The sequence below is a fragment of the Cetorhinus maximus genome, chromosome 8 (assembly GCF_964194155.1).
Source record: "Cetorhinus maximus chromosome 8, sCetMax3.hap1.1, whole genome shotgun sequence".
Taxonomy (NCBI): Eukaryota; Metazoa; Chordata; class Chondrichthyes; order Lamniformes; family Cetorhinidae; genus Cetorhinus; species Cetorhinus maximus.
In genome coordinates this window covers 119375097-119392661 of record NC_135886.1, presented here as the reverse complement: position 1 = coordinate 119392661, position 17565 = coordinate 119375097, and the positions used below count along the sequence as shown (strand labels likewise).

At 42.3% G+C, this 17565-nt stretch overlaps 1 protein-coding gene across 1 annotated transcript; it reads right to left on the bottom strand.

The window, feature by feature from the left end:
• Positions 1-1930: 1930 nt before the first annotated feature.
• On the bottom strand, positions 1931-7618 carry LOC144683213 (uncharacterized). Its single transcript, XM_078546170.1, has 4 exons — positions 7499-7618; positions 5820-5958; positions 3892-4858; positions 1931-2120 (listed from the first exon to the last, which is right to left on the bottom strand). The coding sequence occupies exons 1-4, from the start codon at positions 7616-7618 to the stop codon at positions 1931-1933; spliced, it is 1416 nt and encodes a 471-aa protein (XP_078402296.1).
• Positions 7619-17565: the final 9947 nt, after the last annotated feature.

Here is a 17565-nt window from a genome sequence, read left to right as displayed (position 1 = left end):
ATTGCTCATCAGAGGTTTGCACTTCCCAGGCAATTGCTGTGTAATCCTTACTTGGGAATTTCCAGGGGGGTGGGGGTTTCACAGCCCTGGAGCTTGGAAGTTGTGGCCCATTGTACCAGGGTTCCTTGAGCACAAAACCTACGACAACAAGCTGACTCAATGTTCCACATTGCCAGAACCTAACTATCAAAATTGACTCCCTGCATTATGAAAAGGAACTACCTACTATTGCCTCATTATGAAACAATACATTGATGTCAATCTGCAAGAGAAATATAAATCTGCTAAAGCACTCTCTAAAATCAGATGTTTTAAATCAATACTATGGTTACAACAGCAAGTCAAAGGTTGGGAATTCTGCAGCGTGTAACTCACCTCCTGACTTCCCAAAGCCTTTCCACAATCTACAAGGCAACAGTCAGGTGGTGATGGAATGCTCTCCACTTGCCTGGATGAGGGCAACTCCAACAACAACACTCAAGAAGCTTGATACCATGAAAGACAGTGTAGCCTGGTTGATCAACATCCCATGTTGATCATTCAATCTCTCCACCACTGGCACTCAGTGTGTAAGACTTACCACCTGTAAGATTTTGATAATGCTTCTAAGTTTGAGGGTTCTATATCGGTTTGAAGTAACATTTTAGGATTTTAGCTTAGCCATCTTTTTAAATGGTCTAGTTTGAATTCCTGCCTGAGTGAGACAATTAAACGGTTAAACAGTAGGGCTTGCAACTACAGCTCAAATTACTAGGCCTTGTCAGAGATGCTCACATCCCAAGTATAAATTTTTTAAAAATCAACAATAATCCCTCATGAATGATTCTATACTAGTCATGGTGAAATTTCACTATGTGATGGCCTATGTGCTTTTGGGAAAAATCTGTGCTTTGTGTTGGGATGATGGCCCCTTTAAGAACTAAATTTCTCTGCAAGTGATTTATTGTAAATAGCCAATTGCTGTTTTCGGGGGGTGGCGGAGGGAAGAAAAGAGAGAGAGTTTTAGATGCAAGACTACAGAGTTAACGAATATTACAACCAGGAGAGTTCTGACCCAAGGTAGCTATACTTAAGATGTCAGTGACGTCTGTGTTGATTGGGGAGCCTAAACCGTAGGACGGTCGGAGGAGATTTGAAGGGACAACCTTGCTAGAAGTAGAAGGACTAAGAAATGTCAGTTCTTATACTAATCTTTGAAACAGTACTCAGACCAAGTAGTTAATCTTCCAATTTCTGGTAAGTATCTGACTTGAGTTTATTGAGGGTGTAAGTCAAATGGATGGCGAAGGAAAATTAAGTAAAGAAGTTTGATTTAGAGTATAAGTAACTGTGTTCATTCTTAATATCTTTAACATAACTGACTATCTTAGTTAGGGTGTAGTTAACAGCATTCATGTTCTTTGATTTTTGTGTAATAAAATTCTTTTGTTTTAAACTGTGAACCTTGTGGCTTCATTCCTTTAGTAATTATCTGCGATTTCAAATTCTAGAACAAAACTAAAAAGTTACTGGTCTCTACCAAGATCATAATAATGCCCTGGTTATTGATATACTGCATGTAGAACTAATTATTATAATAACAGCAACAAAAAACAGAACAGAAGATCATAGGTTCAGTTCCCTGCTATGTGGCAAATTGGCTGATTTCAGCAGGGCACCAGTTTGGATGTTATATGGGTTAGGATATAGCACTGCACATGTACAGACGTTGGTCAAGGCCAGGCTTAGGACTGGCTTTAGTGCCCGCTGTGGGTGACCAGCTCTGTCGACAGTCACTGACTCCACTCTCACATGAAGAACGACTACTTGTGCAATCCTAGTACTCCAATGAAAAATACGGATTTGCAGGTTACGAAAACCTGCAAGTATATCATTAGTATTTTTTTCCCTCAAATGTCATTCCATTCACTATTATTATCTACATCTGCTTTTAGTATATATTTTCTTGCTTACTCTCCATACAGCCTGTGCCCATACCACGTGTCATAGTTGTTTCATTTCCCACAATCCTGATGACACAAGACCGGTACCACTGCTTGCTTTCAGGAAGCCAAGCACACACATAGGAGCTGATCAAAGGGGTGCAACACAACGTAGCAGAGTTCTTCGAGCACTCGATGCTGCAAAAAAAAAGGTAATCTAATGTTAATTTTGGCAGTTGGCTCAGCTGAGGCCTAGGAACAGGTTACCAACACAGTCTTTGGAGAAGATGCACAACATGGAGAGTCCACAGCATTGATTATTTTTGGGACTAGAAATATCCTAAGTTATGGATTAATACATCAGATTTCTGGATTCACTTCTGTAAATGGGAGAAGTATACTCAGGCACCTGCCAGCTCTACACTATTGGAAAGTCCAGTGACTGACTGCTATCTTTGGGTTGAGGCAGGTTGTTTAGTCAGCCTGGGTGAAACAATTACTATTTGGCATCCTTTGTAATAGGGGCCAGTAATAACTTAAAAACTAATTTTCTTCGGGGATCCAGGTCACATCCAAGGCTTGAAGCCCCAACACAAACCAAGGACCAATTTATGTTCTTCTGGAGGCCATTATCCCTCTTGTAACTTTGTGTATGTTTGCAAGCAAATGCATTAACTCCCATTAGGAATGGGAACCAGTAATTCTAGAATAACCTCCAACCTTTCCACACCTCCACGTAAGTGATCTTGTTTATGTCAGATGGATATTGTGCTTCCAGACAAGGCTGAAGATTGATGTATTTGGTAATGGGTGTGCCACTGGATTCCTGCCACAGTTACGGCAGGAGTTCCACAAAACAGCCAGCCAATTATATTCTGTACCTCGAAGTGTAAGTGAGAGATAGGCATCACAATAAAGTAACAAAAAAGTCTCCAGAAAGTTAATATTGCTGTATTTTTATGCTATATTTAAGGCTTTATAGCTTATAAAGCGTAGTGATGAGAATTAGGTGATAATAGGAAAAGCAAGAGATAGTGGGAAAGTGAAGGGGCAGGAAACAGGAATGGAGTGAGGGGCTGGGGAGAAGCACAAATGATTTGGAAGGGTGCTTTGTGGGGTTATATCTTCCCTGTAAATCCATCCTAGTGCTGCGGGCAGCCTCTGGTGGCTCCTTTTCCCATGACACCATGCAATTCCACACACCACTTCTCACATAAAAAGCCAAAAGAAGAAAATGACAGAAAAGCAGAGAGAAACAGAAACACAAAAATAAAAAGGGACAGATAAGATTGAGATCTTTAACTCTGACTTACCATGCCCATGCATACCAACTGGGAATATATTAAAAATATTAAGACACCGGTGCATGTTCCTGAGCAACTTTTCACATCACGAATTTCAATGCCCAAATTTATAATGGACACTCCCTACAGAACCTTGACAAGCTGTAATTACACTATTTTACCAATGGAAACATGGCAACTTCACCATTGACAGAAGGGTGTAATTATGACAAGCATTTATTAGTAGCTTTCATTAGAAATGTGAACATCAGAATTTATAATGATAATATCAAAAATAAGGACAGAAGTATGATTTTAAAATGAATTATGCCTGTGTACCCTGGTCCTGCCTCTTGCCATCTTTACCTGAATGCTACACTTGGTCTTGAGTCCCTGTATGCAACACCACAGGAGACTGTTTATTCCAAATTTAAAAATCAGATATCACAGTCTGAGATGGAGTCTTGCTCTATACTTTTAGTCAGGGAGGGGAGAAAACAAGCAATATTGCACCTATAATGCACATTGCATGTCTAAGTTATATATAACTACCAAATTAATGTCATTGTTGCCCCATTAAACTCTCCACATCCTACTGTTTTGTTCTTATGGAATTTTGTTCACTCACTCTAGAAAGACAGGATTATTTTAAAACATAAGGTAGGAAAATTCTTTCATGCACTTACTTTAATTGCCTCATTAGTTCTGGTAGCTCCTGGCTAGAGTGCTGTATATAAAAATAGTGCGGGTCAACTGCATAGCTGACCCTTATCTCCACCTCCTGCCACCGACAAAACTGGAATTCTGGGATATCACTAGCTACAGGCAGTTTCATATCCCTTTCAACTGATGAATCTGGAAAATGACTCTCAGTTAGTGGTTCCAATATACTGTTTGAGTTCAAGTGTTGTTGGGGAGAAAATATACAATTTTTGGAGGTCAACATATGTTCTATTGGATTTGGTTGGCACAATGCATCATTCAGGCTCAAGGATTCCTGAGATGAAGTGGCATCAAGAGCTGAGACCACAGCTTGTCCATTACATGTCTTTTCTTCTTCAGGTTCAACACAGCCATTAGTATCACTGTTCGATGTAGTAAATTCAAAAGTGTCCCAAACTTCCCATTCCGATCGAACTATATATGTTTGATTGTCATTTGAAGACTTTCTTCTGTCAGAAAGGATATGTGGATCTTCTTTCCTCAAGCACAGGCTTGCGTAGCTAGAGATTTCAGTAGATAACCTGTCCTCTACTTTTGTTACAATGAGCTCATTGTGTAGATTTGATGATACAACGTCTTCTGGAGGTTGGTCAGCCTCTGAAGAAAGACTGTGAAAAAAAGGGTAACCACCAGTGGAATGTTTCACAAATTGTTCTTCCTTTTGCAATTTAGATTCTGATGTTAAGTTCTCACAAGACACACCAATTACCCTGGAAACATTTATTTTGGAAAGGTCAAACTTGGGACTACGGATGCCAGAATCCTCACAAATACATGTGCTTAGATTCTTCTTAACACCTGTTATAAAATCTTCTGGAGCTAAACCATCAACGGAACTTTTGGAACCAGATGCAGGAACTCCAATAGGAAGAAGTTTCTCAGTTCGAGTCTGTTGTCCAGTCGTCAGAATTCCTAGTTGAAACAAGATGCCTGTGATGGCAGACAAAGCCTTAATGAGGAATGGAAAAATAAAACATCTAATCTTTGCTAAATTTAGGTATGATCTTTAAACAATTAACCTGTAGCAATATGCTTTGACAATTTAAATTTAAAACGCTGGAAAATAATGTTCCTTTAATTTCCTGAGAGCACCTTTGCTTACATAGTAACTTGGTATAATTGATCTTGAATTTAAAACTCTTATAATGACCCTACACAGGATGTGAAATTACAACCTAAGGAGTTGGGCCAAAGTCAGTACCAAAGGACCAAGAAGAACAAGACAAGAATGTGCTTTATAGCTGAATTTTCATCTGCAATGCCCCATATAATTGAAAGTCCTATTTCTAGCATCTGTCCGTAGCATTACACTTTTCAAAGGTTTCAGAGGTGTTACACCATAGAGCATCAAATTTGTGAAGCAAGTAAATTGGGAGTAATCCAAATAATAACCTATTTGCTAAGTTATCAACAGCTAAATCCAAAAGAATCAAAAGTAATGAAACAGTGGGAGGGCGGGGAGGGGGTGAAGAAAAAAAAATCAGGCAATCAACTCAATTTTTTCAAAGCTAATATTGACAAACGAGCAGTACCACAAACCTAAACAAAGTCAGATCTTTCCCTACAGTTTTCATCCTTGCTCCGTTGGAAATATGATTTGTAACATACATAAATACAATTGTGAAAAATCAACTACTAGTCTCTAGAATTTTACATTCAGAAAGTTCCAGCACATACTCCTTAAAAATCAGGAAAAAAGCAAATTACTTAAGTTTCTTCTGACATATCTTAACATTTCAGATTTTAGAGATTTAGTTACAAGTGATGAGGTAGTTACAGAAGAAGAATCATATGGACTCAAAACATTAATTCTATTTCTCTCTCCACAAATGCTGCCAGGCCTGCTGAGTTTTTCCAGCATTTTCTGTTTTTATTACAGATGATGAGTTACCTGTTTTAGCTTCTAGAAGCATTTTGTACAATTCTTTACTTGAACTACACAGTTGACATAGTTGATGTTGGACAATTTCGTAATTCTTGCAGAAATCCTCTTCGGCCATAATGGTAATCTTCTGAATATTCAATCTGACCTGTAAGGATACATTTTGATGTGTTAATTTTAACCAACAACTTGCATTTTATGATGTTAAAGGTGCAAATGTTCCAAGATGCTTCTCAGCAACATTGTCAGACAAAAACTGTCACAGTCACATGAGCAGATATTACAGAGCAAAGAGGTAGGTTTTAAGCAGCATCTTAAGGATGATACAGGTAGGGAGGCGTAAAGGTTTAGGAATTCCAGAACTTAATGCCTAGACAGCTGAAGGCATGACTGCCAGAGGGGTAAAGGAAATCAGGGATGCACAAAAGGCCAGGATTGCAGGAATGCAGCTATGTTAGTTCTTGGGCGTTATTCGCTGAGGATCATCTTGTAGTCTGTAAAATAAAAATACATTTTGCAGCTCTCCAAAGTCAAAGCACCATGGAATGAAAATACACCTTCCTTTCCATCAAGCTTATTTCCTCAATAGATTTAATGCTAAATGCCTATGCCAGTTAAAATTTGCACACATTTTCCAAGTCTCAAAAGTAATTAAGTACAGCTCCAGAGTATCGATTCATATCACTGCTTAACTCCGACTGGCTATCCCCCACAACCTCTAACATCACAAGTATATTTAGGTTCTGTGGAGTATGTAATTATTTCAGCCTAGAGTAAATTAAAATCTTCAGCCCATTCTAAACTACTGGGATGCTAGGGTGGAGCTACTTTCAAAGCCAAGCAAGACCAGCAAAAAGTAGAAGATCCTGGATATAACAATCAAGAGGAGTATGGCTTGGACATAGCACATTGACCATATCACTACCAGGGCAGCAGCTGGGGTGGGTCTGTGGAAGTATGCACAGAACTGCCCTCAAACTGTGTAATACCTACATCTTTATAATTCTTGAAATTGCAGCTCAGACTGGTGGATAGTGAGTCAGGCACAGATTAAGACTACAAACAGTCCAGGACTAAGTAATAAAGACAGCATATTGCTTTCTGCGCTTTATCTGATCAATTGATTGGTGCAACATCTGTGGTGGACTCCAAACAATGAAGAAAGGTTTTTTGATACTCTGGGAGAAGAACCTGCACAAAGATATCACCAATGATAGAGGAAGCAGGGCAGATCTATCATGATACCTATGCAACAGTGTGTGCATGCCTGCCATGAGTGGCAAAACTTGGCAACATTTAATCACAGAGAAGATTGTGACTGAGGAGTCAACTAAGTTCCCTGTAATCGATGCACTGATCAAAAATTCCAGAATATCAAAAGGATATTATTAGCAAGCTCCTTATATTTCTGGCTGTTTCTTTAGGAGTGTTGCGCATAATTAACTTTACTGATGATTGTTCTAGCCTTTGAAGAGGGAAGGCTTGGATCTCATTAATTTGGGCTGAATGCAATATTCAATGCCCTGTTGGTGCATTTTCATTTGAATTTCCAGTAACTATTGTAACACAGTGTCTTGACAATGCAAAGAACCTTTACTTTAGAAACAAATAAAAAACTTTTACTGCTATAAGTTAAAACATTCTATTCCTTGGGGATCTATAGTTAATTGAAGATTGCAGTAACATACCCATTCAACTAGCGGTCCCAGCTCTTTGCTAATGGCCTTCTGGTAATTTTCAATTATCATCAGCTGGTAGTAGAGAGACCGTTTCATTTTTTCTACTGTGGTAGCATGCTTCTGCTCCATAAGCGCATTTCTCTAGCAAAATAAAGTATTATATATATGTGGCATTACATGTACTTTTAAAACTGTGCACCTAGATTCAAATATCTAACAACTTTGAAGCATATAGTGCCTTTAACATAGTAAAACATCCCAAGGTGCTTCATAGGAGCAATTACCAAACTAAGTATGGCACTGAACCCCATAAAGCAATATTAGGACAGGTGACCAAAAGATTAGTCAGAGGTAAGTTTTAGAGTGCCTTAAAAGAAAGAGGCGGAGAAGTTTACGAGGGAACTTCAGAGGTTAGGGTCTATGCAGTTGAAGGCACAATCGACAAAACTGGAGCAATGAAAATCAGGGATGTGAAAGTGGTTAGAATTTGTGGAGAGCAAAGATCTCAAAGGATTCTAGGGCTGCAAGAGGTGACTAAGATTGGGAAAGATCAGGCAATGAAGGGATCTGAAATAAAGATGAGGACTTTAAAATAGTCTCCTGGTCTGGCAAACACCTCAATGTAGGTTAGCAAGTACAAGGATGATGGGTGAATGGGACATGGGTAGAAGCTTAAGTTTATGAAGGGTGGAAGTCTGGAAATTGGTTAGGAGAGCATGTGAATAGTCAAATCTAGAGGGAATAAAGGAATCAATTAGGGTTTCATCAGCAGATTAACTGAGGCAGGGCAAAGATGTTATATTGGTGGAAGTAGGCAGTCATAATGATGGAAAGGATATGTGATTAGAAGCTCAGCTTGGAGTCAAATCGGGCATCAAGATTCATAACAATCTGGTCCAGCCTCAGACATTGGCCAGGGAGAGGGATATGGAGGTAGTGGCTGGGGAGCTGAGTTTGTGGCAGAGTCCAAGGTCTTCCCAACATTTGAATGGAGGAAATTTTTGCTCATCTAATACTGGATGTCGGGCAAGTTGCATGATGAATCAGAGGAATTATCGGATGGTGGTGATAAGATAGAGCTGGATCTCCTCACCATGAGAGGTGGCAGTGAGGCAGAGCGGGATGTCATCAACGTACGTGTGGGATCTTAAGCTTGGAATGATAATTTTCAATACCTATCAAATTTTGTATGATTGCTATTCACTAGCTAACAAGTCCCTGTATAGGGCACCTGAAGGGCAAAATAGGCATGAATTACCATCACATTGATGAGCTCCTTTTGCAACCGTGGAGAAGGGAATGGAAAAGGTTGAAACAAAGAACCTAATCTTGGTTATAAATAGGAATAGAATGGAGCAGAGCCAAATTTCACAAGGGAGAGGAGGTCAAGAAAGATAAGATTTACATAGCACCTTTCATGACCTCAAGACATCCCAAAACATCATAAAGTATTTGTTATAATTAATTGCTGGAATGTTAGCATTGCTGGCAAAGCCAGCATTTATTGGCCATCCCTAATTGCTTGAGAAAGGGGTAATGAACCACCTTCTTGAACTGCTGCAGTCCATTAGTGCTATTTGGAAGGGTGTTCCAGGTTTTTGACCCAGTTACAGTGAAGGAACGGCAATATAGTTCCAAGTCAAGATTGTGCTGCCCTTGTTCTTCTAGATGATGAAGGTCAGGGGGTTGAAAGATGCTGTTAAGGCACCTTGGAGAGTTGCTGCAGTGCACCTTGTAAATGGTAAATACTGCTGTCACTATGCACTGGTGGTGGAGGGGCTGAATGCTTAATGTGGTGGATGGAATGCCCAAAAAGCAGGCTGCTTTGTCCTAGATGGTGTGGAACTTCTTGAATGTTGTTGGAGTTGCACTCATCCAGGCAAGTGGAGAGTATTCCATCACACTCCTGACTTGTGCCTTATAGATTGTGGGCAGGCTTTGGGGAGCCAGGATATGAGTTAACTGCTGCAGAATTCCCAGCCTCTGACCTGCTCTTTAAGTCAGAGTATTTATATGGGTGGTCCAGTTCAGTTTCTGGTCAATGGTAACCCCTAAGATGTTGATAGTGGGGGAATTCAGTGAACATCAAGAGAGATGGTCAGATTCTTGCTTGTTGAAGATGGTCACTGCCTGGCACTTGTCACTTATCAGCCCAAGCCTCAATGTTGTTCAGGTCTTGTGCATGCGGGCACGGACCATTTCAGTATCTGAGGAGCTGAGAACGGTGCTGAACACTACCCAGTCAGCAAACATCCCCCCTTCTGACCATACGATGGAGGAAAGGTAATTGATGGAGAAACTGAAGATAGTTGGGCTTAGGGCACTATCCTGAGGATAGCAGCAATGTCCTGGAGCTGGGATGATTGGCCACCTTTGTGCTAGGTATGACACCAACCAGTGGAGAATTTTCCTCTGTTCAGGGTTCAAAGTACACAGGGTTGGCAGACGAATTCACCCTCAAAATGTCACCAATACCCGCCGAAAAGTAAAGGGGGTGACAAATTCGAAAAAGGTCATCCCCGTTCCGTTAATCCTGGTTCCTCCAATCCAGGTATGAAGAATTGAAGGTGCAGGTAATGAGAAAACAACATACAGTTTAATTGGGGGAGCAGCGAACAAGAATGAGACAGAACCTGTGAGGAGCTGCTCCTCCAATCACAGATTCTGACTCTTGTGCTGCAGTTCCAGCTCCTCCAATGACAGGTTCCTATCTTGCTCTTTTGCTGCTCCTCCAGAGACAGAAGCTATGATTGGAGGAGAAGCAAGGCCAGGAGGTAGGGAACGCGTCATTGGGGGAACTGGAATAATTATCTTAGACAATGACCTGTTCCACACAAACAATGCAAATTCTCCAGGACCACGACGACCAGTTCAAGTCAAACTTTCAACATCTTCTGGGACCAGCATGAGGCCTAGGAGAAAAAAACCACAGAAAGGAGGCGAGGAGCAGGCTCAAAGGACCCCCATCTACTGAGAACAGAGGCAGCAGCCAGCGGGGAGAAGGTCAATTATATTTTAATTTTGTATGGTGATGATGGTGGGGACTGGTGCAGCTATGAGAAATGAGAAGCGGGAACCATTCAGATTCATTTGGCCTTTTAATAATTTACCTAAACTGCTCATGCCTATCTGATTTCTGTTTCATTGCAAAACTTTTAGATAAATCTGATATTAGTTCATTATTGCAAACTGGGAATTGTATTTAGTTGATGAACAAAGACTTTTCAGATATCAGGGCAGGCAACCTTAGCTCATGGCTGGTGACACCTTGCCTCCTTTTGCTGAAGCACACTGTACATAATCCAGTAAGGTCATGTTCTGTTATGAGTCTGGACTTCATTCTGTAATATATCAACTGCACGAAAAGCTGAAATATTGAAATACTGAGATCACTTTGGTGATTTTATACAAATGTATTGGTCCACCACAGCCTTGATAGTAATAGAAGGCAAACCAAATGAGAAAACGAATGTTATTGTTAAGTTAACATAACATTGAAGTTAACTTTAAATTATAGCATGCTGGAATCAGTATGGAGCACTTTCTGATTTGACCAAAATCTGCACAGCCCACCAGCACTATGGAAACTTTAAAAGGTGGCTTCAAGCTCATCAGCTGAAATGAAGACCGTTACATCTACCATCTCTACCTAGAAGAAGAAGCCCGTTTCCAATGAAAGCACTGAAAACACCTGGAAGCGGGACTAGAATGCAACAAACCAGTGGCAGGAGGCTGCAAATACACTGTGTGGTCTGCCATGGTGCACTGGTTTGTGCTGACTCAAAGAGCAGTTGGGGAAACAATCAAATCTGACACAACCAACATAAAAGCAATATTTGGCATTATGACACAGGCAGAGCCTAAGTCACAAGCAGCTTATAACGGATAAATCAAACCATTCAAAAGGATGCATACAGAGACACATACTTCACCACATATATTGAAGGCTCAACCTCATACACATCATTCTACAGAAAGTCACCTAAGCCTCTTATGGAGCTCAGTGAAATGGCAGGCTTATTAGAGGAAACCATCCTCACACCTACATGGGTAGAGGACTCTCATTGGGGTGATCACATGCGACAAGCACTGGCGACACTGGAAAGGAACTACCCCAGTTTGTTGACCATCTAAACAACTTAAGTGAGCAGTGGGCTACAGTCAAGAAAGAAGATGCTTCTAAAGCAAGGGGAACAGTAAAGAAGCTCACCTCCTACAAGTTCCTTCTCCATATGGCACTCCATAAGGATGTTTTGAAGGAACTATCTCACCTCTCTCTTTTCTTCCAGAGAGACAATGTAAGTTTACCTGAAGTAGTTGACAGTGTTATCACACCTCAAGAAGTCCTGCGTGGCATGACATAGGAATGAGATGGTCCCAAGCAGCGATCCATCAAAGAAGAGTGTTGTGAGGAGACCTACAGATGTACTGAATTGAAAGGGGTTACAGAAGGTGAAGCTGGCTTCTCACATTCTCACAGAAACCATATTGAACCATTGGTCCACTGCTTACAAGAGTGATTTGGCTCATTGTCAACCAACAATAGCTTTGCAGCGGTGACAAAACTTGATCCCAAGAACTGGTCATGGGAGTAGAAAGACTATGGAGACACCAATTTGAAAATACTGCTGGAACACTTCAAAAAGATATCCTTGCATCCGATGCAAGGTTAATGGAGCTATGGCCGAGTGAGTTCCACTAGAGAAGATAGTCCAGAAATATGATAGCGCAATGCCACGGCACACTTTGAGGAGCAGGCTCTTCAAAGAGGCAGAACAGTTCTCTAACTTCTTCCAATATAATTGGCCACAGCCAAAAAGGGAGAAGGCCTTCTTTCTCATGAACAGTATCAAGAGTAACTTGCAAGTCAATCTTGAAACCCAAACCATTGAAAATGTCATGATAATCTCCCTGGAGGGCCACTCTGAGAATGACTTCAGTGTGGAATCAGCTGTAACTAGGTGGTACAAAGCAGGTAAACAAGTGAGAAGATGATATGTTCAACATACAGTATGCACAGGCAATCATCAGCTATCTCATCTGAAGAATCACCAACTTCTCAGGTTGCACATCCTGCAACACGAACAAGAAGACGAAGATGAAGAAACAGAACAATAATATGGCTTTGAAAAAGACATGGAGATTGAGGAACAAGAAATGACGCAATGATGGACACGGAGAATGTGACAGACTCAAAAATTTCAGAAAACCAAGTTTTTGTTTAATCTTACAAACAGTTTGCACTTTGCACAATTACTGAGAACAATTTGAATTTTTCATGACAAATAACATATTTAATAAAATATACAGACTTAAGTAAGCATTTCTACTTATGCTTACAACAGAAATTTCCATTTTAGTCAAAGCTGCTGTTACCCACTTTCCATATGTTTTCTCTGTTCTGGTTTTGTTGAACTACTACTGCGCAAGCCATGTGCTGCTAAATAAAGGCATTATTTTGCAAAATAAGTATTAAAATCCAGCATTGACAGATGGTTAGCGTACTATTTGATCTAATTAATCCTTGGCTGGAGATACGAACTGGTTTATAATAGACAGCCTTTCCATTTGGTTTTCATGCTATTTTGTCTGAAGACAGAAACTCTGAAAAAAATTCAACATGTGACTGCATCACCTAATAAAGGAGTTAGTGTGAATGCAAAAGGGGCCTTTGAAAATCAAAAAAGATCTCAAGAAAATCTCAAAATTCTGACCACTGCAAGAGTGTGTATTTTATAGGACAGCATGGTAATGGGATCTCATGTGGTGAGACCCCACGTGTGAATGGCCTGCAGCCATAGGAGGAGGTAAGGGTGGCTCAGATGGCAGTTCGCTAGAAGACAAATTCTACTGCAGAAGACTCAAGTGAGCACTTCGAAGTGGTAGGTTACAGGAGATGGTTGATGGGTATGCACAATGAAATGCTTGGTACATTGGCCCGCGTGCGATGTCTAGGAACTAATAAACAATTCCATTAGCACACTTGCAGATCCAACCACAATCGAGCATCTGATGGCTCATGACTCAGTTTCCATTGTACCACAAGCAGCAGCTCAAACTGAAGTCATGCAAGGCCAGCTTGCTACTATGCAACAGAACCATTGTTTCAACACTTCAATGGTCTGCTCTATCATATTTCGTGGCGCAGTATGGGTTTCATTGTATGCAAGCCAACCATACTTGCATGGGTTGTGGATTCATTCATAAGCCATGTCGCCATCATAAAACTTTGGCTGCCCACAAACCTTTGGGTTTGTAGTGGTGGCTCAAATGCAGATGGCATTGCAAACTGCCATTGAACAAAGCCATTATGACTGCTACCAAGATACTAGGCATTCATCTCCAACATATGTACACCAGCTGGGTATTTAGAGAGTGGAATCCCTTTCAGCTGTAGTAAATCTCAGAGTTGACATATAGCATCCATAAAGTGATGTGCATGCAGTCAAATGGCACCCTGAGCCACAGGGAAGCCTGCGATCTCCATCAATCCAAGTGCCCACTCCGTTTGCTTCTCTCTGGCTGAAGAGAAATTCAGATCTCTTGGAATACAGAGCTTCAGTGAATTCCCTTATGCAAGTGGGAAATTGAGGGGTATTGCAAATATCTCCTGTTCTAGCCTCATGGTCACAATCATCTTCACTGCCAGTGGCAATGTCATATTGGCCCTGCTCTGAGGCTGCAGTAGATTTCAGTGAGGACAATCTTTCTGAAGGACAGATATTTTTCCTCACTGAGCTTCAAATAGGAAAACTGCTCTCTGAAAACCCTGCACGGTTATGGTCTCCTGCTGACAACCCTTCTTCCCCTCCCTCTTCCAGGAGCTTGTCCTGCCATGTGTCACCTCTGCTCAACTGTCCCTGTAATGCTGTAGGCCAAGCTGGATGCAAACTAGTGCACCCATGACTGGGAGCAAGTTGTTTGTGCAGAATCCTTGAAGTCAGGACAAACTCCTTCAGCATATGTCACACCACTCTCTGTAGACTTTAGCAACTTTAAGGAACTCTAGAAGTCACCAGAACATCTATTATTGTAGCACCTGCTAATAGAAATCAACAAGCAACTAACCTGTAAGCTGTTGATGATCCCATTAAATAGTACTGGAGTGCGGGTGGGGTGGTCTTCCTGCTGCTGAATTTATGTTTAGCTGCCTATGTTGAAGGGGGGAACCATTAGCTGAAGCGTTGTGCTCCAAAAGTGCAACACTTGTGCCAAATCAATGTTGCACACTGACTGGTGTCACTATCTGCCTCCAGTACATTAACACCCTCACCAAAATGACATCCGGCGTGGCTTGCACCAGAAGTGCACGTATGCGCCGCGAGGACACCATTTTGGACCGAAAAGCCTGGCGTCGAAGAAAACAAGACAATGTGGTCTTCGTCTCTCGAGGAATGGTTGCCATAAGTGACAGGCAAACCACTGAACTTTACATTTATCACAAGGCACAGAGGCCGGAAGGAAAATTCCCAGTGATGTAGGTAAAAGCATCAGTGAACCACCCATGCTTCAATAAGAGAATACATTTTGGGTGTCAGAGTGACTTTTTCACAATTTCTCTCCTGGATGCCCTGGGCCGTCTGGTATAAAACCTGCAGAGGGAGGGCCATCTAATGGCGGCTCCTCCACACCCACCGCCCTATCGAGGGGGATCCAGGTTCCCTCGCAACACCTTTTGCTTTCAACAAAGAAGTCGGAGCGCCCAATGCGATCATGTGCTCCCTCTCGGATCTCCGCCATTCACCAGGGAACTCCCCACCTTCCCTGCGCCGTCCATTTTACCTCCATCACTTCGAGCGGCAGTACGACTCCAAGCACCGCCCACTTCTCAAGCCACCAATCAACGCTCACCCTGGAGAATGATTGACAGATGTCGTCCGCTGCCTGCGGCGGCTGGGGGTTTATATCCAGTGTGCAAGTGGGTCACTGGTCAATGGGTGGGTTATTTCCTGCAGCAGCTGGAGGTTTGTCTGCATAAATTTTTCCACCAGGGACGGGTGGTACGGCACGGTCCAACTACTTGGAGCGTTCCACGGCAGCGTGGCCAGACCCATCCTTCGCAACACCGGGGACAGGTAGAACCTCGGCACGTAGTGACACTTGGTGTTTGCGTACCGAGGGTCTACGCACAGCTTGATGCAGCCGCCATCAGTATGAGGGTGATGTTGGGCACGTTTTTTCCCCCCCCCCCATATCTAGAGGCTTGTACATCGTGTCCCAGTGGACACGATCCATTTTCGACCTCCAGATAAAGCGAAAGATGGCTCTCCATCGCGCAGGAGTGTGGAATGGGCCAGACCTGCGCCACGTACAGCAACAGCGAGAGTGCCTCACACCTGATGACCAGGTTCTTACCCGCAATGACGAGGGAGCGGCGCTCCCACATACCCAGTTTAACATTTTTGACCACAAGTCTATCAGGCAGTGGTCAGCACGTAACGTCTTAGATGCCCTGTGGGAAAAGGAGATGGTGGATCCTGTCGGATGGTTCCCCAAGCAGACTGTCAAAGTCATTTGGCAGAATGCCTCATCACCAGCTTGACTGGTGGTGAGAAAGGCCCTCCCCGTCAGATCCTTCCAACATGCCAAGAATCTCACTCCCTCTGCACGTTGCCCTCGAGATGGCTGTGGTGGGGACGAGACCGTTGTTCACCTCCTTGTGGATTGTGCCTTTGCAAAGAAGGTCTGGAGAGAGATGCAGTGCTTTCCGTCGAGGTTCAACCCGAGCAGTTCTGTGACACAGGACTCTGTGCTCTATGGGCTGTTCCCAGGGACACACACAGAGACAAACATCAACTGCAGCTGGAGGATCATCAACTCGGTGAAAGACGCTCTTTGGTCTGCCCGAAACTTGTTGGTCTTCCAGTGCAAAGAGTTGTCCCTGACCAAGTGTTGCAGACTGGCACATTCCAAGGTCCAGGACAACGTGCTGAGGGATGCACTAAAGCTTGGGGCAGCTGCCGCAAAGGCGCAATGGGGAAGGGTCACTGTCTAAGACCTTTCTGCCATAGTGTACCGAGGGTCTGGGAATTGTTTAGAGCCCCTTGGGCTGTACAGCTCACAATGAATGTATGCTTTGAATACAAATTGTATTATAATTGTATTGAAGCACCTCAGAGTGCAACATGATGTATGTTGATAACTCCAATGCCATTGCACTGTCTGACTGTCTGTAATGACCATATTGAAATGATTGTAATATTCATTGATTGTATTGAAGCACCTCGTGATCCATGTGTAAAAGTTGAATCTGATTGCACTTTTTGTGACGGCGATTTAGAAATATTTTGTAATGTTCTTCCAGATATTTTATGAATAAAGTATATTTTTCAAAAAAAAAATAGGGTGCAGTGGGTCACTGGTCAGCAAGTTAGTTGTTGCGTGTAGTAGTTGGAGGTTTACATCCAGTGTGCACTGGGTCACTGGGCAATGAGTTGGTTATTTCTTGCAGCAGCTGGAGGTTTATATATAGTGTACAGTGGGTCACTGGTCAGCAAGTTGGTTATTTCCTAAAGCAGCTTAAGGTTTACAGCCAGTGTGCAATGGGTCACTGGTCAATGAGTTGGTTATTTCTTGCAGCAGCTGGAGGCTTATATCCCATGTACAGTGGATCATCGGTCAGCAAGTTGCGTTACTACTTTCACTCTCTCCACCGCCAGCACGCAGTGGTAGCAGTGTGTACCACCTACAAGATGCACTGCAGCAATTCCCCAAGCCCTCTTCCACAGCATCTTTTAAACTCACAACCTCTACCACCTAGAGGGACAAGGGCAGCAGGTGCATGGAAACAACTGTACCTTCAAGTTCCCTTTCAAGTCACACACCATCCTGATTTGGAACAATATCACCATTCCTTCACTTGTCACTGGGACAAAATCTTGGAACTCCCTTCCTAACAGCACTGTGGGTGTTACTACAACATATGGACTACAATGGTTCAAGAAGGTAGCTCACTACCAATTGGGGATGGGCAATAAATGCTGGGCCAGGAGTGATGCCTATATCCCATGAATGAATTAATTTTTTTAATTGTTCTAAGCGGGGATGAGGGGACCAAACTTCATCTCAGTGGGTAA